Below are 24842 nucleotides of genomic sequence, written 5' to 3'. Positions count from 1 at the left end.
TCAGAGCAGCACACAACAGCTGTGCGTGGTGGAACCCTTCCATCACTTTGTGGAATTTTCCATTTGTGATGCGTCATGTCAACATTAAAAAAAAATTTGGATTTTGGAATTTTGGATAAAGGATTCTCTACCTGAATTGATAGTAATCTGTTGTCACTGGAATGGTATTCTATTGTTGTTTGATTAGCTGCTCAAATCTCAGAAACAAGTATTTTTTTTTATGTAGAGAAAGGGCTTTAGAAACAAGTATTTTTTGATGGAGATTGATGTAGAGAAAGGTGCAAGGCCATGATATATGACTCTTTCTTGGCCCATGCTGCCCTCTGGTGATCCTTTTGGCCGAAGTCACTGAAGTTAAGGTTGATAGAAGATCTGGGCAGCACATGAGTAATCTTCCGCCACCGAAATGGTTGAAAATTGTCAGCGTGCATCGGTGGGACTCAAACCTAGGTCCTCGGGCTCACCATGCCTTCACACTGATCACTCATAGTGCACTGCATACGTGTCGAGAAATTGAGAAAATATTTTATAACACTACTGCTTGATTTAGCTTTCTTGCTGTTAAATATTTTAATCTATACTTCTGCCCTGGCCTGTTTATGGCTCCTGTTTTATATATTTTACATTATCTGCTGTGTATAAGGAAACTAATAGTAAGAATAAATGCATGCTAAAATTGTGAAAGGAAAATTATTTCATTGGAAATGGAGGATGAACATTTTCATTACCTTTACCATTTGGGCTCCACAACACCCTATAGTAGGTGATGCAGCAGCATCCTGACACACAAACACTTATCTGCTATTACATCTCACTTCAGTGTAGGGATTGGCTTGATTGATACTCATTTTCTTGTTGGGAACACTAATTGTAATGCATTTCATGAAAATCTGAGAAGCATTGTGTGTGTGGCGGCTGTGGACACTGTGTGTCAGCCTTGCGCTGCCCATGATAAGAGGAGAGAGTGGGGGATCTGTTAACATGTACTGTGGCTGCTTGTTTCCTGTGCAGCACAGGCCACACCCACACACAATGACTGCATAGCATGACCATATACTGGAACACTGCTTTTCACTGAAACCTTGCAATATAAAATCTTAATGACATGTCTGTTGTGTTGGCAGGGGAAGGTGAAGGAGGGAGGATGGCACAGTTTGGCACAGGCAAGGCACCGCCACCATGGCAGCAGCGGCCCCAGACCACCTCTCAGCTGCAGCCGTCACTCCTGGGGCAGCATCCGTCAGCCCCAACCCAGCAGCTGGTGCTGGGGGCAGCCCCACAGCAGCCCCAGTATGCCCCAGTGCAGCAGAGCATGATCCAGCCCCCAGGCCTGGGGGGCCTGCAGACCCTGGCCCAGCCAGCCATCACACAGCAAACCATCGGGCAGCCCACAGCAGCGGCCAGCCTGATGGGCCAGCCTCCCATCACCCAGGCCCTGCAGCCCCCCAGCCTGGTGAACCCTGCACAGATAACCACCACACAGATGCAGCAACAGATGCAGCCCCAGCCCCAGCCTCAGCCCCAGCCCCAGCCTCAGGTAATTGTCGAAAATGGGCAGAGTAAGGCTGGTAGCCATGTTGAGGTTTAGTGAAGATACAGGTAATGCTACACTAACACTGGGGAAGGAGTGACACAGACTCAGCAGCCATGTTGTGAGTGGCAGGACCATGTACACCTGCCACCAAAGGCTAGGTAAAGTCATGGATAGCAAGGACAGCTGCAGGGTCACCATATGACATCATTATTGTTGAATCAGACTTGGCAGTGAATCAGCAAAAATTGCTTTGGAACCTGTATTGACTTTGTTTGATTACCTGGTTGTCCACCACTTCCTCCTAAGATTTCACAATATTGTTGAGGAATAAGATCTGAAACTTTATCTTCTTGCAGGAATTTGCAATATGTATGAGGAATAGATAAGAAATTAGGCTTTCTTTTAAGATAAAAACACTGTTAGTGAAAGAGTAATTTGATAATTAGAGCTTAGTATGGTAATTAGCCTGTGATGAGGTCCTGGGTGGATGGGCGGTGTTGGGCCCTCAGGAGCTGCCTGCTCTCTAGTGGCCTAGTGCCTGGCCTCACTCAGACCTTTCATTATGTTACTCTGCAGGTGACGGCCGTGACATACCCTGCCCCTAGGGCACTGGCTCCCCCAGGGGCCTTCAACCCAGCAGCCACACCAAGCAACCTTGCCACCATAGCCCCCAACCTGCAGACCAACATACAAAATAACATAGCCAGCAGCAGCAACAACCAGCAGCCCCAGAAGCAGCGCGTCTTCACCGGCACCATCACCAAGCTGTGTGCTGACTTTGGCTTTGTCGACGAGGATGTGTTCTTCCAGACAAGGTGAGAGTGTTCTGTGTGTTGTAGCCATGGGGGTGTTCTGTGTGTTGTAGCCATGGGGGTGTCCTGTGTGTTGTAACCATGGGGGTGTTCTGTGTTTTGTGTGTTGTAGCCAGAGGGTTGTCTGAAAATTGCATACCAAATGTAGTTGAGACAGAAAGTACAGACTTAATAAAATTGACAACCATGGTTTGAACTAATGTAGCCAAGGGATGGGAGATCAGATAAAGTGAGGAGGGCAAGATGACTACGTAATGCTGTTTTCAGTCGGTTCAAAAACTATTCTCTGGTTGGGGCCGTCCAAGAGGACCGGCATTTCGGGTGGCACCTAAAAAGGAAGGGGGAAAAAATCTTGCAGTAGAGGGGGAGGGGCAGGTGGAGTTGGAGTCGCAACCTTAAAATTTCCCGAAGTTGGAGTCTGAAATTTTGAACTCCGACTCCACACCCACAATGTGTATTGTAGCCGTGGGGGGTGGACTATAGTATGTACTTGGCTTGGTGTGTAGAGAGTGGGAGCAAGAAGGAAGCTAATATGAGTGTGTGCTCTGCCCCCCCCAGCTGTGTCAAGGGCCAGGCACCCAAGGTAGGGGACCGTGTGCTGGTGGAGGCGACCTACAACCCCAACATGCCCTTCAAGTGGAATGCCAACCGTGTGCAGGTCATCCCCGGCCCTGCTGGCGCCCCCTCACAGAACCAGAGCCGTGCCAGTCTTCCTGTCAGAGAAGTGGGTAACCGCAGCGGCTCCTACAATGCTGTGCCTCCACCCAACTTTAGCAGCGGTGAGTTGATGGACTGTTTGGCGTGGCTTATTCCCTTTCTGACTGACTCCAGCCTGTATTTTTAAACATATCAGAGCCTCAGTTTCCCCGTCTGAAAAGCCTCTTGTAAAAGTTGCTGGGATTTCCGTGGACTTTTTTGATGCTAGTGATAGTTTTACATGGCTTCTACATCTTAAATGGAAAAAACACTCATGAATACTAGGTCAGTCTTCTCTGTGGCCCTGGGAAATAGTCGTAATGGGAGATTGATATGCTGAGGAAGATGGATCTTGGACTTCTACTCCTCCTCCTTATCGACATTATCATCATCACCATCTTCATCATGACAACATGAAGAGTAAACTGAATACTGAAGTGCTTTCATCTGGTCTGCAGGGATTAAAATAGATAAAGTCTCCAGAGCAGGCTTTTTTTTTTATTTTTTTTATTTATTTATTTTTTTCCAACCTTTATCCCCAGTAGGCTTTCTTGATTGGGCCTCCTAGTCGGCCCCAGCTTGTAAGTGGAGCAGGCAAGTGTTTTGTAGTGGCACCATCTTCCTTGGTTCATTCTGGCCCCCAAAGCTCATTTATGACCCTCTTTAGAGAGTTGATCTAGAATCTAGGATTCTAGGTTGATAGGAAGTCTTTAGGACAGAATGTGGGTAGTCTTGTGCCACTCGGCTATGAGTGAACATTGTTAGCCTGTAGCGGTGGGCGGGACTCAAACCTGGGTCCTCCAGGACACAGCGCTTGCATGCTGACCACTCAGCCACTGCTTTCACAAATTAAATCACCAGAGTAGCACATTATTTTGCAACAATAAATAATCAAATTGAAATTCTCAGCAGGATGTTTACTGGTCAGCAGGTGAAGTGAGCTCATGTCATTCAAAGTCTTCTAATTTTTTTCTAATATTACCATTGAAGCCCTGCAACGTGTTGCTGTATTGTGTAATATTTTTTAACATCCATTTAAAGAAATAATATAACCACTTGAGGGCAAGAATTTGTATTATTTACTAATTAATGTCATTGGTAAGCTCCATTGGGGAGCCCCCCCGGCCACCAGAGCTCCATTACCAGAGGTTCCAATCTCTGGTACTGATGCAAACAAACAGCGCCTCGAAAGACGACTGTGAAAGCGGATTTGTGGCGACCGCCGCTCATTGGTAATGATCAACACAGACAAACGTGACTGTGAAAGCGGCCCTTAGTCTCTATTATCCCCCTTTTTGTGCTGTGTATTTTCTCATTTTGTGCAGTGTGTGTTTGCTTCCTTTGTGTGCAATGTATGTTTCCTCTTTATTTTGTGTGGTGTGTGTTTACTCTTTTTGTGCAGTGAGTGTTAACTCCTTCTATGCTGTGATCCCAGAGGCTGCCGCAGGAAGCTTCAGTGCCCGCAGTGTTTTGGGTCCCCGTGCACGTTCCCCAAGGAGGGACAGGAGAGAGGAGCGCTGCCGGACGTCACGGGACAGAGACCGGGAGCGTGGAGACAAGGACAAGGAGGAAAAGAGAGAGAGTAGGAAGAGGAGCAGGAGCAGGGGCAGGTCGCGCTCCCCCCCTAGGCGCAGGATGAGGGTGGTGCCGCGCTACAACGTCCAGGTGCCCAAGATACTCCTGCACATGTAAGTATGGGGAGCGTATTGTTAGTCATTTTGGGGTTCACACACACACACACACACACACACACACACACACATAGTGCCCGGTAGCTCAGTGGATAGAGGGTCTGCCCCACAACCAGAAGGACCGGGGTTCAAGTCCCCGGCCGGGTGAAGATAAGTTGGGTTTATCTTCTTTCACGTGTAGTCCCTGTCCACCTAGCAGTGAGTAGGTACGCAATGTCAGGCAAGGAGTTGTGACCTCGTTGTCGCAGTGTGTTGTGTGTGAATGGTCTCAGCCCTACCCAAAGATCGGTACTATGAGCTCTGTGCTCTTCTGTAGGGGAACAGCTGGCAGTCTCGAGAGAGACCCGCAGCAGACCAAGAGGCGAATCATACAGACACGCACTCTCACACACACACACACACACACACACACACACACACACACACACACACACACACACACACATGCACATTTGGTAAGGCTTCAATAGAGGTTGTTTTAATATTTCCATGGGTAGTTTTAGGAACCTAGTGAGAGTTTGGCAAGGCTTCTCCACCATTAATGCAAAAGAACACTCAAGAGAACCCCAAGCAATCTCCTTTGTAGGGTTTGAAAATATTTGTTGTGAGAGCTGAAAGTTTCTGAGAATTCATGAATAGTTTTGGCTGAACAGTCTCCTAGAGGTTATTCTAGGTGTCAATGTGTCTTTGAGGAAAACTATGTTTCTTGATATCTTTAAGGCACTTTCGGCTGTAGTGTTAGTCTTCCCCATTCTCGTTCCCTTCCCTTTCCTGTGGCCATAAACCGCAGTGTTAATTGTCCCCATGTAGTTGGGGTTGCTTTATGTTACCCCGTGAAGGACTGGATGGGGTCGGAAAAGTGTTGACTCCGCGTGGTAGAAAGCAGGACATCTTCATCTCCTCTTCGCATATTTTGTGAATAAATAGTTCTATTTGTTATTATAGAAGGACATATATTGAAAAGTATCAGAATATTTTTATGACTGATATTATATTGCAAACTTTGCTGAAGTTAATATATATTTTTTAGTTTGTAAAGGCTCTGGTGCTTCCATTTGATTGTAAACGTAGTTATTCAATCAGTCTAGCTTTGTCTGCCTGTCTGTAAACACCCCTGCTCTTTGTCCATCAGTGCCTCATCCTTCATCTAGTATAATCAACAAACTGTTGTGTAGGAAAATGGTTGGAAATAGAAAACTTTCAGCTCGTACAATGGAGAAAGTTAGTTAGGGACCCTCAGATATAATGAATTTTCAAATATAACATCACCCCCTTCCTCCAGTTGATCTGTTAAAGCTTGTGATTAATGTACTCTAGGCATGGAAGACAGTTATGATTATGACCTTGAGTCAGTTCTTTTATATATAGATATTCTTTTATTTTAAAGTTAACCTTATGTCATCATGATTGAGTCATAAGATGAAAAGAAAAGGGTAACAACGAAAACAGAAGAAGTGATGCTTAAAATAGGATGCAATATGCTCTGATGTCAACTGTAGGATGAAGGCTTTGTGTCAGCCCTTGCACCCACCACTGAACCCATGCTGCCCGCCTCATAGTGAAGGGCTGGAACAGTCCTCTTCCTCCACCACTCTTCTCTTTACCATTGCACCATCAGCCAACAGACTAGTGTAGCTATTCAACCTTTCCACCATGCCATTGATATGTAAATAAAAGACATTACTGTGTGTGTGTGTGTGCTTGCATGTGTGTGTGTGCCAGGCAGCACAGTAAAGAGGCCGTTGTTGTTGTCTCCCCTGCAGGAAGGAGGCCAATGTGCTGGAGCTCAAGAAGCGCTACAGTAACCTGTACGTGCCGTCTGACGTGTTCCTGGCTAGACCGCTCTGGTCTGATACCTTCCCCGCCCACCGCCCCTTCCAGTTCCCGCGCCCCGTCTCCTTCCACATCATGAACAAGGAGGTGGACCCGGTGGTGGAGAATGACTCCATCTATGACACGCCAGACGCCAACCACAGCTTTGCCGCCAAGGTGAGTCATTATTTTATTACCTTTTATTTACGTTTTAACAGCAATGGAAGCAGCTCAAGGGCAACAAAAAAGTTTGCTAAGCACTGTCAGTCAGTATGAGTGGCCAGAAGAGAGGTCAATTTTGGATGAAGAGGGCAGGGCTGCCACTAAGAATTTTTCCTGGGCGTTCAAACCCCCAGGCATTTTGTATAGGGTCCCAAGGTAAAATTCAAGGGTCCCATACAAAAACTCGGGGTTCCATGTATGATCTTGAATGCCCAGTCCATTGGCTTCTGATTTTCTGTCTGTTTGGGTGTTGTCAACCCCTCCTTGGTAGCATGCTAGCTTTGCACCTGACATGTGGGCTGGGTTTACTTCAAGTCATGAAGAGGTATTTTTCTGTTAATAAAGGATGTTTGAAAGGGAAAATGAAGTACTGGATGGAAAGCTACTCAAGGGGAAAAGAGATGAGAACAGTTGTAAAGGACACGAAATCGGATTGGAGAATTGTAGAGAGCGGAGTGCCTCAAGGATCGGTATTGGCACCTGTACTCTTCCTAGTATATGTAAATGATATGCTGGAGGGAGTAAATAGTTATATGAGCCTGTTTGTAGACGATGCAAAACTGCTAAGACATATTAGAAACAGTAAAGAGTAAAGACAGTGAAATTCTGCAAGATGACCTGAACAAGATTTGGAAATGGAGTATTAAATGGGAGATGGAATTCAATGTGAAGAAATGTCATGTAATGGAAATGGGAAAGAGTGAAGAGAGACCAAAATGGACATATAGAATGGGAGATGGAGAAATAGTAAAGAAAGTTTAAGAAGAGAGAGATCTGGGAGTGACAATAAAAGGTAATCAACAGCCAGAGAGTCATGCAAATAGGATATTCGGTGATACATATAAAATGGTGAGAAACATAGGATTAGCATTCCACTACATGGATAAGGATATGATGAAAAAGTTAATAACCACTATGATTAGACCAAAACTGGAATATGCGGAGGCAGTGTGGTCTCCCCATAAGAAGAAACAAAAAAAACTAGAGAGAATACAAAGAATGTCAACAAGAATGGTTCCAGAACTGGAGGGATTGACATATGAAGAAAGATTAAAGGAAATGGACCTACCAACACTGGAACAAAGAAGAGAAAGGGGAGACTTAATACAGATTTATAAATTATTGAGCAAAATGGAAGGTGTAGATAATGAGGAGTTACTACTAAAAGAAGGAATAAACACCAGGAACAAAAGCGGACACCGTAAAAAATTGAGGAAAGGAAGATACTTGAAATACATAAAGAAATATAGCTTCCCGCAAAGAAATATAGCTTCCCGCAAAGAAATATAGAGGTTTGGAACAGACTAAGTGAGGATGTAGTATCGGTGAAGTGTGCAAAACTTTAAGGAAAAGTTGGACAAATTCAGATACGGAGACGGGACCACACAAGCATAAGTCCAGGCCCTGTAAAGCTACAACTAGGTTAATACTTCTAGGTAAATACAATTAGGTGAACACACACACACACACACACACACACACACACACACACACACACACACACACACACACATGCGCACACGCAGGCACGCACACACACACACACTCTCTCTCTCTCTCTCAGAAATAATATGGTTATCCATCCACAAGTTTTCAGAAGATATGACAAACCACAGAAAATGAATGTTCTTTTCATGGTAAACTATTTAACCCCTAAAGGGCCGGCCTGGGTGGTCATCTACAACATCCACAGGACCGGCACCTCAGCACCAAACACCGAAAATAGCCTATATTCACACACTTGATTCTGCTGAACTACAATGCAATAACAAATTAGTTTGTCGTCATAGTCATCATCAACTCTTCTTCTTTTTAATTATTGCATGAAAACGTTTCTATGTGCTGTGGTTTTGGAGAAATATTGAGTTGAAGAGGAGAGACTTTTGGAGTTAGCGAGGCTCTTGCCCGCTCTGCGTTCGTTTCGCTTGTGTGGCCTTGACTAGTGCGTAATGAAAACGGATGCCCCCATGCTCTAATTCTTATATATAGTCAATACTCTAAGCTTTCTCTATGTAACACAGTCTTGTGATGTGTGGTTTGGGAGTCATTGTAGCATACTCTTCTCATTCTCGTGTTGCTCTGCTGGGCTCGGCAGGGTCTGGCAGGAAATCGGACGCGTCAGAATCCGTGTCAGTACGCCTGTCCATCGTGAGAGCGGGCAAGATTCTGAAGCAGTAGCCTAAACATATCTCTGGCAGTGTTGCCAACGAATGGTCATCGAAAATTACCGAAAAGTAAATAAATTTAGCGCGAAAAAAGCAAAGCGGCTATAACCGCCCCCGGCCCTTCCGTGGAAAAGCGGCTATAGCCGCCTCCGGCCCTTTAGGGGTTAAGGCATGATGTCATATGTATGTCTTGGTTTCCTGTCTGCGGCAGGACATGACGTCATATATATATGTCATGGTTTGGAACAGGTTAAGACTCGCTTCACTATTCCACTGAGCACACGTCAGGATCAACGTTGCCTTACAAGATGGGAATGTGACCATGTTTGAGCCACTGGCAGTACAGAGTTGTATGGAAGGTGATGTGCATGTTTATGAGGTTCATCTGGACCATTGTATAATGTTAACAATGGGTGCAGGCAGCAGGGGGGGAAGAAGGATGGAGTGACAAAGTTAGACAGGTAGAGGAGGACCATTCTCTTGTAGGCTCCTTGTACCCTAGGGCCATTCTTACAGTCGTTTCCGAATGTTCGGAAGACGGTCCCTAACACGTTCTGGTGGCTTCTACAGTAGTAGTAGTAGTATAGTAGTAGTGGTAGTAGTAGTAGTAGTAGTAGTAGTAGTACTAGTACGACTACTACTACTACTACTACTACTACTACTACTGTAGAAGCCACCCGAACGTGTTAGGGACCGTCTTCCGAACATTCGGAGACGACTGTAAGAATGGCCCCTAGTGTAGGTTGACTTTACCTCATGTAGTGTGTCTGTGTATCCTTGTGTCAGTGCTTGGTGCTGACCTGCTGTTGCCTGTTCCCCTGCCAGGTCATGCTGATGGCTGTGCCCGCCTTGGAGGACATCTTCCATCGGTCCTGTGCCCTCAGCGAAGACCCCAGCGACATCCGAGAGTGCTTTGTCCATCCAACGCGCTTGATCAACTTCCTGGTTGGTCTGAAGGGCAAGAATGAGACCATGGCCATCGGTGGCTACTGGAGCCCCTCCCTGGATGGCCCTAACCCAGAGAAGGACCCCAACGTTCTCATCCGCACCGCTGTTCGGACCTGCCGGGCCTTGACGGGGATTGACCTCTCAGGGTGCACCACCTGGTAATGCCTTGGATCTAGTGTTGTGGTCACCTGTGTGCTCCTGGGGCAGGGTGGGAGGGAGGGGCAGAAGGAGGAGAAAGGCTGGGAGGCATGCATAAGTGTGTGTGTGTGTGGACCCTCTCTTGGCTCATGGTGGTGGTGGTCACAGGTTTTTCTCCTTGGTGTAAGTTCCTGTGTGTGTGTGTGTGTGTGTGTGTGTGTTTTTCTGTGCTTCCCACCTTTCCTAGTTTATTCCTAGCACTAAACACCTTTTACTTACCTCATCACTGCTGCAAGTTAGTCTGAGGCATATGCTTTAGTGCTTCATGAAATTTGCATTTCTTCCACAGAAAGGAAACTTTTGCTGGCTTCTTGAGTGACTGAAGGAAGTTTTATTAGTTCTAACTTTGGAATATAGTGTTGTTAATCCTGAACAGGACTCAGAGAGGGAGAGAGAGTAGCATCAAGAACTGTACATAAATCTAGACCTTCCTTACTCTGCCTGCTCATGGGCAAGACCTCTTCTGTGTTGCTGCATTTAGTGCTTGCTCACATGGAGTTAAGCAATCTGCACCTCAGCACAGTTCTTTTTTGTTAGTAGCACCATGCAGTGTACCCAGGGCCAGATTATGTCTTGCGGTGCCCTGGGGCCTCAAAGTTCATGGGTCCTGTTGGTACAATTTAAGAGCCACACTGGTGAGGCATCTCTGGACTTACTCTTGAGAGCTAAGAGTTGTAACCATAGCACGGGTCCCCTGTGGTCACAGTAACTCAGTGACTCTGATAGTGATACAGATGTTCCCAATAGTAATACGAATGGTCCCAATAGTAATATGACTAGGCCTTATTGTAATACAGCTGGGTGTATTAGTAAAACAAAGGGCCTTTATTGTAATATGAATGGTGTCATACAAATGGGTTCCATAAGAATATGAATGGGCCTAATGGTAATTTGAAGGGGCCTAATGGTAATTTGAAGGGGCCTAATGGTAATATGAATTGGTCTAATAGTAATATGTATGTCCTTAATGGTAATAAAAGTGATTTAATAGGAATACAAATGGGCTTAATAGTAATGGGTTTAACAATCACATGTCTAATCAGCTCTGGTCAGGCTGACTAATAAACAAGACAAGAAGTCAGGGCTGCATTAAGCCATGCTAGAGCCAGAGACTCAATTCGGGGGCAAAGAGCATGACTGACTGTAGTTCTTGAAGGTCATTCTTAAGTCTGTCTCTTGTTGTTACTGAGCTGCTTCAAGAATGTGTGCTCACTTTGCCTGAAACTACTAAGGTTCTGCTTAGCCTTGGGATCACACAGACAGTCACTGCCACACACACCAGGCTCTCTGTCACCAACAGCCAGAGGACCCTTGTTCTAGGCACTCACCCTCACCAGCCCTCCACAAATACAGACAAAGCTTCACCCACTTGTTTGTTGAGATCCTTGTTGCAGTGCACACAGTTAGTTCTCATTTACTTGTTGGTTTTTCTCACAGTTCATTTTTCTGTATTATTTGCAGTCAAAGTGCTGTATTTGATGGCATATAATGAAAAATTTTGGCAGGGCTTTCCTCACAAAATGAAACACCATGTTTGTGCCTGACCTTTGCAGCCCTTCACTACGAGATCATTTTAAAGTTTGCCGTGTGTCCAGTTCTTGCTCTCGCCAGTCATGAACCATTGCCTCAATTGGTTATCCTAGATGCCTTGCAGCAGCTCTTGAAATTTTCCTTAACATACTTTATCACTTGTAATTTATAAGTCATTGCGTAGGCGTGTCTTCTCTTTGCACACACTCACACACACACACACACACACACACACATACATACACACATGGTGAATTGACATAGCCAATTATATCAAGGAAGTACTGTTAGGATATATTGATACTGGAAAATACCTATTAATTCACTGAGTTACAAGGAAATTTCTGAAATAATTTTGTGAAGCAATGCAAAGTCAAAGTGCCCCTTCCAGGGAAGCCAAAGCCTATCCAGACCCTGACCTTTAGGATATAGGATGCAGGGCCATTTCTAGAGACTTTTTCTTGCAGTAAATGCAGCAGTTCAAGGCCACACAAAAATATTCCCTAATGCCATCAAATACAGCATGTTAGTTCAAATTCCAGTGGTTCAAATATCCAGTTGCCCTGATTTTTGATAACTGGAAACAGTCCTTTGCAAAAAAAAGAATTATAGTAGAAATTAAATTAACAGTAGGTGAGATTCTTGAGTGCAGGTATTGATAGAAACACACGTTAACAAACTTTAACTGCATCTGCTCCTCTTTCTCTCTCTTGCTTTCTCGCTCTCTTGCCTGCTGTAAGTTATTCCCCTACAAGGAGACAGATATTCCTCACCCACACTTCTTTCCCATTGAGTGAGTCTGTTGGTTGGTTGGTCAGACCCATCACACCACAGCCAGACAGACAGTCTCTTCCAGGGAGCACTTGATACTATACCCCATTCCAGCTTCTAAAATTATCAATCACTTATAATAATGATATAAAAAAACAGCATTGGAGGGCCTTCTTCATTCCTGCAGGTGAAAATATGTGGAGAGAGCGTGTCAGAACATAGCCCCAAGGAACAGGGTGAGAGCATGCACCAAGGCAGTCATGAGGAAGCTTTTGCCGTGAGGGCCAATGGTTTTGCCATGCAGGAGCAGGGTATAGCACAGGCTGCCTCTGTGCACCAAGATACTATTAATGGACTAAGTTTTAGTTTGCAGGTCTTGAGTGATGTGATGATTTTGCTCTACATTTGGCCTCAGTTTGATTGACATCCTGTAGGAGCTTCTTGCCCCCTTGTGTCCATGTTGTTGTGTTGTGGATGAGTTCAGTAAACCTTGCGCTGAGTAATGTTGACAACTACTTTTTTTAGGTTACATAAATATGTGTCAGTTCCTAAAGGGAAGCAGCATCAGTAAACTATTTAAGTAAGCACAGTTACTATGCATGCAGGCAGCTCCTGCTTTATGGAAGTGTGGAAATTATGCCTTTAATTTTATACTGCAATTCACATTTCTTCTATTTTTGAAGAACATTAGTTTTTTTTTTTTTTTTTTAACGGTTTTTGTTTACATTGATGTGATCCAAGCCTTGCATTCGTATGGAAACATTGATGTGTTCAAATTACACATTTTTTGGAGTAGCGTGATGGGGTAAAGTCCAGTTTTATTTCTTACTTTGCACATTTTGCTTAGGCAAGTGTGATCTAAACCCCTTGAATTACCATGCATCCTAATGAAAATATAAATATAAATTTAGTTTTTTGAAGTGTCATGCAAAAATTCAACCTGCTTTTTACTTTGCACATTGTGCTTACATTGGTGGGATCCAAACCCCTTCAATTCCTATACATTCTCTCATTACATTTTTTAATATTGTGAAATTCACTTTACATGTCTTAGCCTGTTGAGGGGTGAAGTCAACCCTGGCATAAAACAAGAGCTGTCTTATTGTATGGTCACTATTTCCCCAAGGCTGTACAATATTATTACCTGTTATTTGTCAAAGTGTTTGGTGGCATTGAGTGAGAGTTGTTCCAGCAGAGGAGAGGTAAGAGGCAGCCCTACTACAGGAGTCAGGTGATGTGGGTCAGAACAGGGCTTTCTTTCCCCACTGTGGCATAAACATAGCCTTCAAAATACTCTGCTATACACTTCAGTCCTTGTGTTATCTTGTACAGGTTGGGAGGAAGGAAGGAAATATACTGCCTCAGATCTTTGCATTATTTTGTACAGGTTGGGAGGAAGGAAGGAAGTATTCTATGAACCCCAGACTTTGCATTATTTTATACAGGTTGGAAGGAAGGAAGGAAGGTGTGAAGAATGATGTAAAAAGAAAGAGCCTTTTCTGATGATGATGATGATGAGTGTTTCGGCGCATAAGGCTATCGTGTAGTGTACGCTGGCATTTGTTTACACTACTTAGTGCCGCTGCACCCCTCCAAGCGGCACCTCTCCTGACACACCGCCGTTGTTCCATCTCAGGTACCGGTTTGCGGAGATTTACTATCGTCGAGGCGAGTCTTCACACAAGGGCCGGAGCAGCACGACTGCCCGGGTTGAAACCACTGTACTATTTCTCCCAGATGTTTGGAACGTTTGCCCAGCCAAACTGGAGTGGGATGGCCTCCACCTCAACTATAAGCACCAGCTGGAGAAGAAGCTGTCTTGCTCGACTGGAGCCACCCCGCAGCTGGACGAACAGGAGGGGGAGGAGGAGGAGAACAAGGCACTCATTCGACCTTTTTCTTCTCTACGGTTTTACTCTCTCCTTGCAGATCACCTACCTGTACTCCCTCCCAGTCCCCTGCTGCAGTCACAACACCTTGCTTACTTTGTGGGCAGTGTCATGGTGGTGGTGTGTGGGGGCGTGAACTTGGTGGCCTCAATCTGGCTGCTCGAGAGACAGGAGGAGAGAGGGAGCAATCTAAGGCATGAAGTTCACCCCCAACGACGCCTCACCCACCTCACTGTTAACCCCTGATGCCTTGATTGGTTGTTGATCACTCAATTCTGCCTCACACCTTGATCTAAAGCTTCACTCTTGTTTGGTTTGAGGACAGCCAAGACTTGGCTCCAAAAGTCTTTTCCCATGAATTATCTTTCAAATAATAAAGTCAATTCATTGTCCAAAAAGAAGATGACTGTTTCTGTTGACTGCAGGTGGGCTACGCGAGGAGACAGGGGAGGTGAGAGGTCACGTTCCCAAGGGTAATGCGATGATGACCTTGAGTGTGTGACCACTGGTGGACACATCAAACATCCATTTATTTCTCCTCCTATCAAGCTCATCCACTTCTCCTCCATCAGTCACTCACCACCACCACCACCACCATCACCACCATCAGCATTATGTCCAGCAGCTGCAGCCTTTTCCTGAAGACTACTAGACGTTTCTGTATTGGTACCATCAGTCATCACCCTTCAATTTACTATTAGATTATGTTGTTTGTGTTTCCACATGTCACAGCACTTCTTCCTTCCCTGCCTCAAAACTTCTCCAACCAAATTGCAGTTCGTTCTAATGTTTCATGGCTGTGTTGTGTGTCACTGTACATGTGAGGGGCTTTGGTGCCTAGTTGTTGTCATGACTCCCCTCACTGGCAAGGGCTGGCTGGAGGGAGGAGAAACTCGAGGAGGAGTGGGAGGGCCGCAGCAAACCATTCATTGATCACTGTTACTGGTGCCTCACACTGTGACTCCGCCTCTAACACAATCACTAACACTACACAGCTTCAGGACCGTACATAAGATACATGCACACACACGTGTCAGGTGTAGTTGACAAATAGTGACAAGGATGTCTCAAACTGCAGGAGGTTTTGTTGGTAGTTGTTGTATCTTCATTATATACAAACTGTTCAGTTAATACATTTTGTGTATTATGCAAATTTAATATAATTGAATTTACTATATCTTGCCTTATCCATGAGCTAAGCAGTATCAGCAGCACAATGCAGCACTCCTCAGGGGCACACAGTAATGCTCCTTCCAAGTGAAGTGTGCTGCTGTTGTGTGCTTACCATGCTGACTGCAGCAGCAGAATTATAAGTTCATGACATTGTTTTAAACAATTGTTGAAATTTGTCAAGTGGATCACATTGTCATAGCAAAAGAGATATTGTTATAGTGTAAAATTTGAGCTGGACATCACAATGTTCATAAAGGAAACAGACCCAAGAACAGCTAAGAGTTCATGAGCTGTTGCCAGCCGAAAAAATATTTATGTGCGGCATAACAGTGAGAAATATTTTTTTCCTGGACAGCCTGGAGAACAGGGTGTGTCTTGTCCACTATAAACTGCAGGTTATGACCACTGGGAACAGCAGACATGTAGTTTCTGAGAGCCAGCCAGTTGACTGGTCTTTTTTGGCCACAGTAAACACATAGGTGAGAACAAATTTGCTATGATGCTGCAATATATCACGGTATCATATTTGAATGTCAGCCTGCATCATTAATGGGCCAAGGCTGGCCACCAGCAGTGCTCTTCAAAGTAGCCTGCAGGTGCCATGGCCATGCATACACAAGAACAAAAGAAATGAAAATAAATTTGCCCTCTGGGCAAGCAAAATGTTTACTGACAATACGTCTGAACCATTTTTTGATGGAAAAAGTTGCCTCATTTCCCTGCTGCAAGGCAACACATGCTGCTGGGCACCCCAGCGTGGACACTTGTCACGTGTTGACCATTGATACTCAGGCCGACACTTGGAGACACTTTTTCCCTTCATGTGTCTCTCAGGCTCTGGCTGATCATTCATGTAGGTGTCCTCTTTACAATCAGGGAAAAGTTAATCTTGTGTCAGAGTTGTTCCCAGCAAGGCTTTGATATGTTAAATTGAGGAGTATATGTAATTCTTAAAAAAGATATATAAGAATTTGGCCTTAGAGAAATCGTTAAGAACTAAGACTTGTACACGAGTATATATGGTTTGCACTGCAGAAGCAGCTAGTTCTCTATTTGTCCACAGTATGCCTTGTGTGTTGCTGTTTACACATACACACAGTATATAAAGATTTACCCCTATATACATATTTTCACGCGCGCGCGCACTCAGAGCTGTTAAGAAAAACAACTTTCCACACAGAAGCATATACACTTGGATTAAAGGGAGAAGTGACTGGAGTGAAGTGTTCACAAATTCAGTGAAAGGCAGGACAAATATGTACATGGAGGCAGGGCATTATGAGCACGGCTCAGGCCCTATACACCACAACTAAATATATACACACAGCCTCAGCAACACAGTCACCTCATGTTGTTTAGCCCGTAATGCCACCACGATCACCACTAGTATTACTGCAAGTACTACTACCACTACTGCTATTACTATTACTGCTGTTATTGCTATTACTATCACTACTGCTACTGCTACTATTCTGCTACTACTTTTACTACTACTACTGCTACTATCTTTAACCATCTACAGTGTCCTCTTAAGGTCGGAGCCGCAGTGAGAGTGAGGCTAGGGACACAGCCAGTAGAGCAGCCTTTCTGTCTTTATTTCTGTCCCCTTTGAGTCATTGTGGCAGTCTGGTTAGGTCTTGCTAATACTCTAAGGGCTGACTGACCTCAGGACCTAACAGTGTCTTCTGCCTTTCTAAAGGATGATGCTGCCAAGAAGAAGGACCCCAGCCACTATGCCACCCTGGACCCCAAGAGTATGAAGGTGAGCATGACTGGATCTTTGTTGAGGGTACAGTAGGCTTTTCCACAGCCCAACATAACCTAATTTTAGACCCCTTGACAGTAGGTAATTTTTTATATTGTACCTCAGAAAGGATGAGTACAAACTGGCAGGCTTGAGTAACAGTACTAATAGGCTTTCCTGTGTTTTGATCTCACATGCACTCTCCTGCAGGTGGTTGAGCTTCGTTCTGAGCTTGATGCAAGAATGTTGAACAGCAAGGGCCTCAAGTCACAGCTCATTGCTCGCCTCACCAAGGTAAGAACTTGGGACCATTCTCTCAAACATTTAGATGCTCGGGCACACACATTTGACAAGGCTGTGGTAGGACTTGTAGATATTTCCATGTGGTGGTAGTTTGACCTAACCTCTGTACCATGAACTTGAAAAAAACACTAATAAAATCCAAGTTAATCTCCTTTTTGGCCTTTGGAAATACTTCATATGGGAGGTGAAAGCATCTGAGTATACTTGCCTTAGTGTCTTAATCATCATCATCATTAGTCATTATCAGTCCATTGCAGAACAAAGCCCTTTCTTATTTTTCCCCCCCCTCCACTGCTTGGTGCTAGTGTGCTCCAGTCCACTCCTACAAGTTCTCTAATTTAATTTCTATCCCTGGTTCTCTTCCTGATGTCAGAGTACACCATCCTACTCTGACAAAGATTTTAATGACATCCCTCCACCTGGTTTTCTGTGTGATGTTGCTCTACTACAGCCTGCTTCAGGAAAAGTTATAATTTCATTTCCACCCATTTTCACCTGGTTCCCCTGCCTGATGTCATTGTACTCCATTCTGCCCTGGCAATGTTTGTTTTGTCATCTCTTCACTTGGCCTGATGTTGTTATATTCCATCCTGCTTCAGCGAAGGTTACAATTTAATTTCTGTCTAGTTGTCTGATGTTAGTGTACTTCATCCTGCTACAGCAAAGGCCGGACATACAGTTACTGGGTTGCCTTTGTTCCTTAGGGTGTCCATCGATTATACACTGGGTGGAAAAAAAAAAAAAAAAAAAAAAAAAATCATTTGATTTAGGACAAATTTGCACCACTGAATCCGAAAATGACACCGTTTTCTCTCGATCAGGTCAGGTTTTTGTGCTAAGTCGATTTTTAGAAAATCCGATATTATAATTAAATCTATTACATTTTTGTGACATTTTCAGTTGATTTTTGTTAATATTTCTCATCCGAAATAGGTTATTAAGATAAAAAATGGTTTTCTAACACAATTCATTAATTGTTACAAAAATTGATGTGTACATTGAATAGTAGACATTGATAAAGGTAAGTACATGTAAATTGGATATTAGGTCATCATTGTTCAAAATTCAGGGCATGAACTTCCGTTTCTTCAAACTCCTAGAATGCTCAGTGGCAGGGATGTCTTTCTTCAGAGTCCAACAGTAATCAGCCATCATGACTGCATCCCAGCATCCCTGATACCTGGTCTCCATCTCTTTCTTGTCCTGATGGAATCTTTCCCCCTGCTCGTCGCTCATTGATCCCAGATTCTCAGGAAACCGATCCATATGTGAGAATAAGTAATGCATTTTGATGCTCATGTTGCGTCCGAGTTTTCTGAAAGCAGTCAGCATATTGGTGACAAGTTCTGCGTAGTTCCTGGCCTTCTTGTTGCCAATAAAGTTCTTCACAACAAGAACAAAAGCCTTCCACGCTTCCAGTTCCACATTGTTCATTGAGTTTTCAAACTCTGGATCTCTGATGAGCTGAGGGAGTTGAGGACTGCCAAAGATGCCAGCTTTCAGCTTCTCCATGGTCAATCCTGGAAAAGCATGGCATAAGTAAGTGAAGCAGCCACCATCCTTGTCAAGAGCTATGGTGAACTGTTTGATTGAGCCGAGCTTGATGTGCAGCGGTGGGAAGAATATCCTGTCTGTCCACCAGAGGGTTGTTTATGACGTTCCTTGCTCTGCAAGACACCAACTTCTCCTGTACAGGCCAGTCTTTCTTCGTGTAATGCTGAGCTTTGTCCCTACTATTCCACATGCACAGAAAGCATGGATACTTGGTGAACCCAGACTGTTGTCCCAACAAAATACAAAAATACCAGTTAGTAAAAAAATGGCACATGTAAACTCTTCAGAATTTGTTTATTTAAAGAAATAAGAAAGAATTTTGCCTCATATAAATAGAAAATACTCGTACATGTAAAAAAAAAAAAGTAAAAAACATGATGTGTCGGTAGATAAAAAAGTTGACCTGATTGAGCAAAACCAATGTGTTTTTTGGATTCAGCACATCTAAATTGTTCTAAATCAGCTAAAAAAACTTGGACGATAAATTTGTTGTTGGCCAGTGTTATCAGTTCTCCACATGATGAGACCTGCCCAAAGGTTTTTCTTCCTCTTAATTAGCTTTACAATATCTTCAAACTTTGTTTTATTGCTAATCCATGATAGCCACTTCCTATCTTTCCATGTTATACCCAGAATTTTCCTCTTTTTTAGTGCTTTTTAGGTTTTCTTGAGAACTTTAGTGAGCTGCCAAGCTTCTGAACTTTATGTTAAGATTTGCAGGATACTCTGATACACCATTCTCCTCAAGGAAAGTGGCCGGTTGTTCATGATATTATTTACCAAAAGTGCTCCATACCGTTCCAGTCCCTTTTTCTGGTGGGGGAGGATCTGGGTTTGCACTTGTTGTTTGCTCAAAGTTAGGTGTCTTTCTCTACTCTCATGGGGGACGTCAGGCTGTCATCATAAATTGTTCTCCTGAGTTGTGGTGTCAGTAACCCTGCTTTTCCCAGATCTTGAAGAATGAACAGGAGAAGGAGGAGAGTGAGAAAGCTGCAGCCAGTGCTGAGAGCTCGGAAACAGATGAGACAAAGAAGCGTGAGGAGGAGGAGAGGAAGAAGGAAGAAGAACGCAAGAAGAAGGAAGAGGAGGAGAGGAGAAAAGAAGAGGAGGAGGTTTGTAACTATTGTAAAACCCTAATAACTTGGCTTTTATAATTTGGAATATGGTATAACTTGGCAAGAGAAAGAAATATACATTAAAAAGTCAATTTTGAATTCCAACAAACAACAGGAAAAAAATAAATTGGAAAAATTATGATCTCAGCATTTAGCCAAATTGTAACCACGTGTACTGTTTGTATTACTGTTTCAAATGATTATAAAGTTATTGATAGCAGGTAGTCATAATTTTTGAAAGCAGGAAGTTATACTTAATGAAACCAAGTAACTATAATTATTGAGAGCAGGTTGTTATAATTATAGGTCTAGGTAATTATATTTGAAAAAACTGCAGATTTGTGAATACAGGGAATCATAATCTAACACAGTACCCTCCCGAGTTTCTCACCCGCTTTGTTCTGCAGGCGTAGCACTAAACTTGCGGATCACGAAACTTGGAGTATTGAAAACACTGAAAAAGCGCATTTTGGTTCCAGCCCGTGGAGAAGTTGACTTTTTTCCCCACTTTTCTCCCTTGTTTTCTCAAAATACGTACTGTGTAAAAAGGAAGAAAATGTGAAGAGAGAACGGGTCGTCTTGAAGCTGCAGCTAAAGGCAGCTGGCTGCCTTATGATTGGCTGACGGCTCTGAAAACATGCTTGTGATTGGCCAAATCCGATAGTGTCATCAATGGCGCTCATCCCCGAAACTCGGGGCGATAATGCGTGAAAGTCGGGATGGTAAGAATTTTAAATTGAACGCGAAACTCAAGGATTGCGAAACTCAGGAGGGTACTGTAATAGTTGCTGTACTAACTGTGGAGCAGGAGGTTATGAAGAGCCTCCCTGGTGTGTGTACTGCTTGGAAAAGTGTGTGTGCTGACTGGCAGAGATGCGCCTTAGCCGGTGCTCACCCAACACTACCTTTGCCTTTTCCTGAGCAGAAGAAGAAGGCTGAGGAGAGGGAGAGGAACCTGCTGGAGAAGCGCTACACCCTCCCAGACCAGCCCATGATTGTGGTCCATCCCTCACGCACGGCAAAGTCTGGCAAGTTTGACTGCACCACCATGTCCCTCTCCGTGCTCCTCGACTACCGCCAGGTCAGGGGAGAACCAGAGTAGTTATCATCATCATCATAATCATCAATAATTAACTCAAATGAGGGTGAACCTGTAATCTTACTTGGGGACTTTGATGGCCTTTTGTGGTGTTCTTGGGGCCACAGGAAATAAATATTAACAGAAAGAGTCATACAGGATTTTTTTCTTCAGTACAGTAAAGGAAGTAGGTCAAGGGGGGAAAAAAAAAAAAGCCCGCTAACACTGCTCCTGTAAAAGAAAGTCGAGAAGTGGCCAAAAGAAAGGATTACAGACAAAAATCTAATGTTATTGAATGGGGACTAAGGTGCAAGGATGAAACTATATGGGGAAATAGTGGTTATCAAAGTGCAGTAGACTTTATATTAGTAAAACAAACAATGTATAGTAAATATATTAACATGGCAAAACATAAAGGAAAAGTTGTGATGGTGCCTACAATGACTGGACTGCACCACCACATTCCATCAGAGGCAGATTAGGGAAAATGACAATAGTCATCATCATCATCATCATATTTGTCTTTCCCATGCAGTACAATACACAGTTTGTTTGTGCTCAAGTTACTTAAGGTGTTGACTTGTTTGCAGGAGGATAACAAGGAGCACTCGTTTGAGGTGAGTCTGTTTGCCGAGCTCTTCAATGAGATGCTGATGAGAGACTTTGCCTTCCGCATCTACCGCGCCCTCTGTGAGTGTCCCGAAAAGCCTGCCAAGGAAGAGGTGAGTAGGAAAGACTGTTCAGCTTGGGATGTATTTGCCAGTCTGTTTTGAGTTCACAAATATGTTGTCTGTTTGGGCCATGATTAGGTTAGGTTCAGGGGTCTGCAGACACATGGCAGGCAGCAACTTAGAGTAATAAGCAATGGAGGAGAAAGTTGTTTTGTTTGATAAAATATCTCATTATTGAGGAAGCTTATTTGAATTTGTTAAGGACACAAATATGATGACCAGGTAATAAGTGAGTGTTTCATTTTTGTCAAAATAAATAACATTCATTAGTCTATAATTGTGGAATAGTTTACCTTTATTCCTCAGCTTAATATATTGGAAAGCTTTCATCCCTGATATGCATGCTAATAGACCTGTTTGCTATCAGTTTGTCCCTCCTCTGCTAGGTGGCCCTCACACAGCACATCATAGCTCTGGGGACGCTTTCTACACAATCTCATAAGGAATGAACATTTTCCATCATTTTATAATATATTCATGTTACTAGAAGGCAACTACAGCTCTGAACCATATCATTGGATGTCAACTTAGTCTTCCTGCTCTCCCTTCCAGGTGGTGTGGGTGAGTGCTGACCCACTAGCCACTCACCACTCAAAAGATTTACTCACCATGATCAGATACAAGCCTCAAAACACAGTAATAATAGGTGATTCTGTTGTTTTCTAAATTGCTAGGCACGTTCTTGTGCATTTTTCTTACCAAAATTAATGGTATTTTTTTGTATGTGTCCTTTGACTGCCTCCCTTACTGTAAAAAGATGCATACTGAGATGCAAATACAAAACACAGTCCTTGTTTGTATTGTTAGCTCCAAGACAGTGGCAGGAGTGGCCGTGTCCAGTCATGTAATGGTACTTTCATGGGGTGAATGCACTGCATCAACATCTCCTCATTGTAGTGTGTGTATTAACATGTCCCAAGGTATGCATCACCCACGTACACAGCTGAGACACAGATCTATGTATCACCCATGTACACAGCTGAGACACAGACCTATGTATCACCCATGTACACAGCTGAGACACAGACCTATGTATCACCCATGTACACAGCTGAGACACAGACCTATGTATCACCCATGTACACAGCTGAGACACAGACCTATGTATCACCCATGTACACAGCTGAGACACAGACCTATGTATCACCCATGTACACAGCTGAGACACAGACCAAGAGTAGAAGACAAGGCTTAAGTGTGCAATTCTTCCTCTACAGAAAAAAGAGAAGGAGGAGAAGAAAGAGAAAGACAAGGACAAGAAGGACAAGGAAAAGAAAGAAGAGAAGGAGGAGAAAGAGAAGAAGGAGGATAAGGACAAGAAGGAGGAGGAGGAGGACCGAGAAGAGAAGATGGAGGAGGACAAGCAAGTGGAGAAGAAGGAGAAGAAGGAAAAGGAGGAGGCCAAGGAGGAAAGGGAAGAAAAGAAGGAAGAAGAAGAGGAGGAGGAAGAGATGGAAGAGGATGAGGAGGAAGAGGAAGTGGTATGTATATCACTTTTTTTTTCTTTGTTTATGCAGTGTTGGTTAAAGATCTAAGTGGAGTTTTGTAGTAAGAGAGCAGTGTAGGACTCTTTGTAATGGCTTCAAGTTGCCTAAATTCCCTTTTTTGCTGACTCATCTGGTGTTTCTATTAAGCTCCCATCTGTAAGTGGATGAAGGGATTAACCCGGTAGCAGCGACGGGCCAAATTTGTGGCTTTACCGTGTAGCAGCAACGGGCCAAATTTGTGCCATGATATAAACCCCCCAAAATAGATGATACATAATCTGATCACAAATGCTTTGATATATATTATGAAGTAGTTTGTGTGAGGGGTGATTTGTTCTCATTTTTCTCGCTTGGAGGGACCATTAAGAAACACAATCCCCGCTGTTACTGGGTTAACAAAGGAATTCTTATGATGTTCTTGCAGTGGGTTCCAGTTGTGTGAATGTCCTCTTTTCATTCAGTGATGCAGTGCTCTCACCTTTTTGAGTTTAGAAGAACATAAGAACGTAAGGAATCTGCAAGAGGCCGGTTCCCCTTAGGTTATAATTTCTCTGGCTGAAGGGCTTTTAACAAGGGTGATTTTAATAAGGTCCTTGCTGTAAAAGGGGGGGATAGAACTCATAACAAAGGTTTGAGTGAGATTTTTTGTATTTTCAATGGTAAAAGTGGAGGATAGGACTCAGAGCAAAGGTTTGAGTGAGATGTATATTTCCTTGATTAATGGGCTTTTGCTGTCTCCTTATAACTGTGTGTATCCAGGTGTAGGCCTCATGCAGTCTCCTTGTGTCCTTGATTATCAGTGCCACTTAAAAATACCATTGTCAAAAGCTCATCTTCCCCTTATAACCCTGTGGCCCTGTGTTTTAGTGCCAAGGAGTTTACTCTCCCCCCATGTAATCTTGTGTGTCCCTGTGTTTTAGAGCCAGGGACTCTACTCTTTCCCCTTATAACCCTGTGTGTTAGTGCCAAGGACTCTACTCTTTCCCCTTACAACCCTGTGCCCCTGTGTTTTAGTGCCAGGGACTCTACTCTTTCCCCTTATAACCCTGTGTCCCTGTGTGTTAGTGCTATGTGAAAGGACTTATGCCAGGGACTCTGCTCTCTGCCCTAAAGGATGACGAGGACTCCAAGGACGAGACATTGCTGAAGGACCACAAGGAACGCTCGGATGACCGCCGGGAATCCAAGGACAAGAAGAAGGATGACAAGAAGGATCGCGAGAGGAGGGAGAAGAAGGAGAAGAAGAAGATGGTGACACTGGACCCATACCTGCTCCTCTCCTTCGTGTACTTTGACCAAACTCACACCGGCTACATCATCGACCGGGACCTGGAGGACATCATCAACATGCTCGGCCTCAACCTCTCCCGTGCTCAGGTAAGCCAACCA

General features: G+C 43.9%; 2 protein-coding genes across 41 annotated transcripts in view; one reads left to right on the top strand and one right to left on the bottom strand.

Moving 5' to 3' along the window:
• Positions 1-24842, bottom strand: part of LOC126985971 (urea transporter 2-like) — a 60720-nt gene that overhangs the window by 9165 nt on the left and 26713 nt on the right. The gene's annotated exons all lie outside the window — the stretch shown is intronic.
• The window catches only part of LOC126985970 (cell division cycle and apoptosis regulator protein 1-like), a 32177-nt gene that overhangs the window by 1925 nt on the left and 5410 nt on the right, over positions 1-24842 (top strand). The window contains 15 exon segments of the mRNA XM_050841587.1: positions 1125-1537; positions 2111-2349; positions 2905-3125; positions 4445-4730; positions 6497-6722; positions 9758-10038; positions 14016-14259; positions 17141-17203; positions 17396-17479; positions 19993-20154; positions 21083-21238; positions 21826-21957; positions 22519-22602; positions 23184-23447; positions 24519-24830. Of these exon segments, the coding sequence (XP_050697544.1) occupies positions 1145-1537; positions 2111-2349; positions 2905-3125; positions 4445-4730; positions 6497-6722; positions 9758-10038; positions 14016-14259; positions 17141-17203; positions 17396-17479; positions 19993-20154; positions 21083-21238; positions 21826-21957; positions 22519-22602; positions 23184-23447; positions 24519-24830 (3147 nt within the window). The 5' untranslated portion in view covers positions 1125-1144.

The sequence above is a fragment of the Eriocheir sinensis genome, chromosome 60, assembly GCF_024679095.1.
Source record: "Eriocheir sinensis breed Jianghai 21 chromosome 60, ASM2467909v1, whole genome shotgun sequence".
NCBI lineage: Eukaryota > Metazoa > Arthropoda > Malacostraca > Decapoda > Varunidae > Eriocheir > Eriocheir sinensis.
This window is presented reverse-complemented; position numbering and strand designations above follow the sequence as displayed.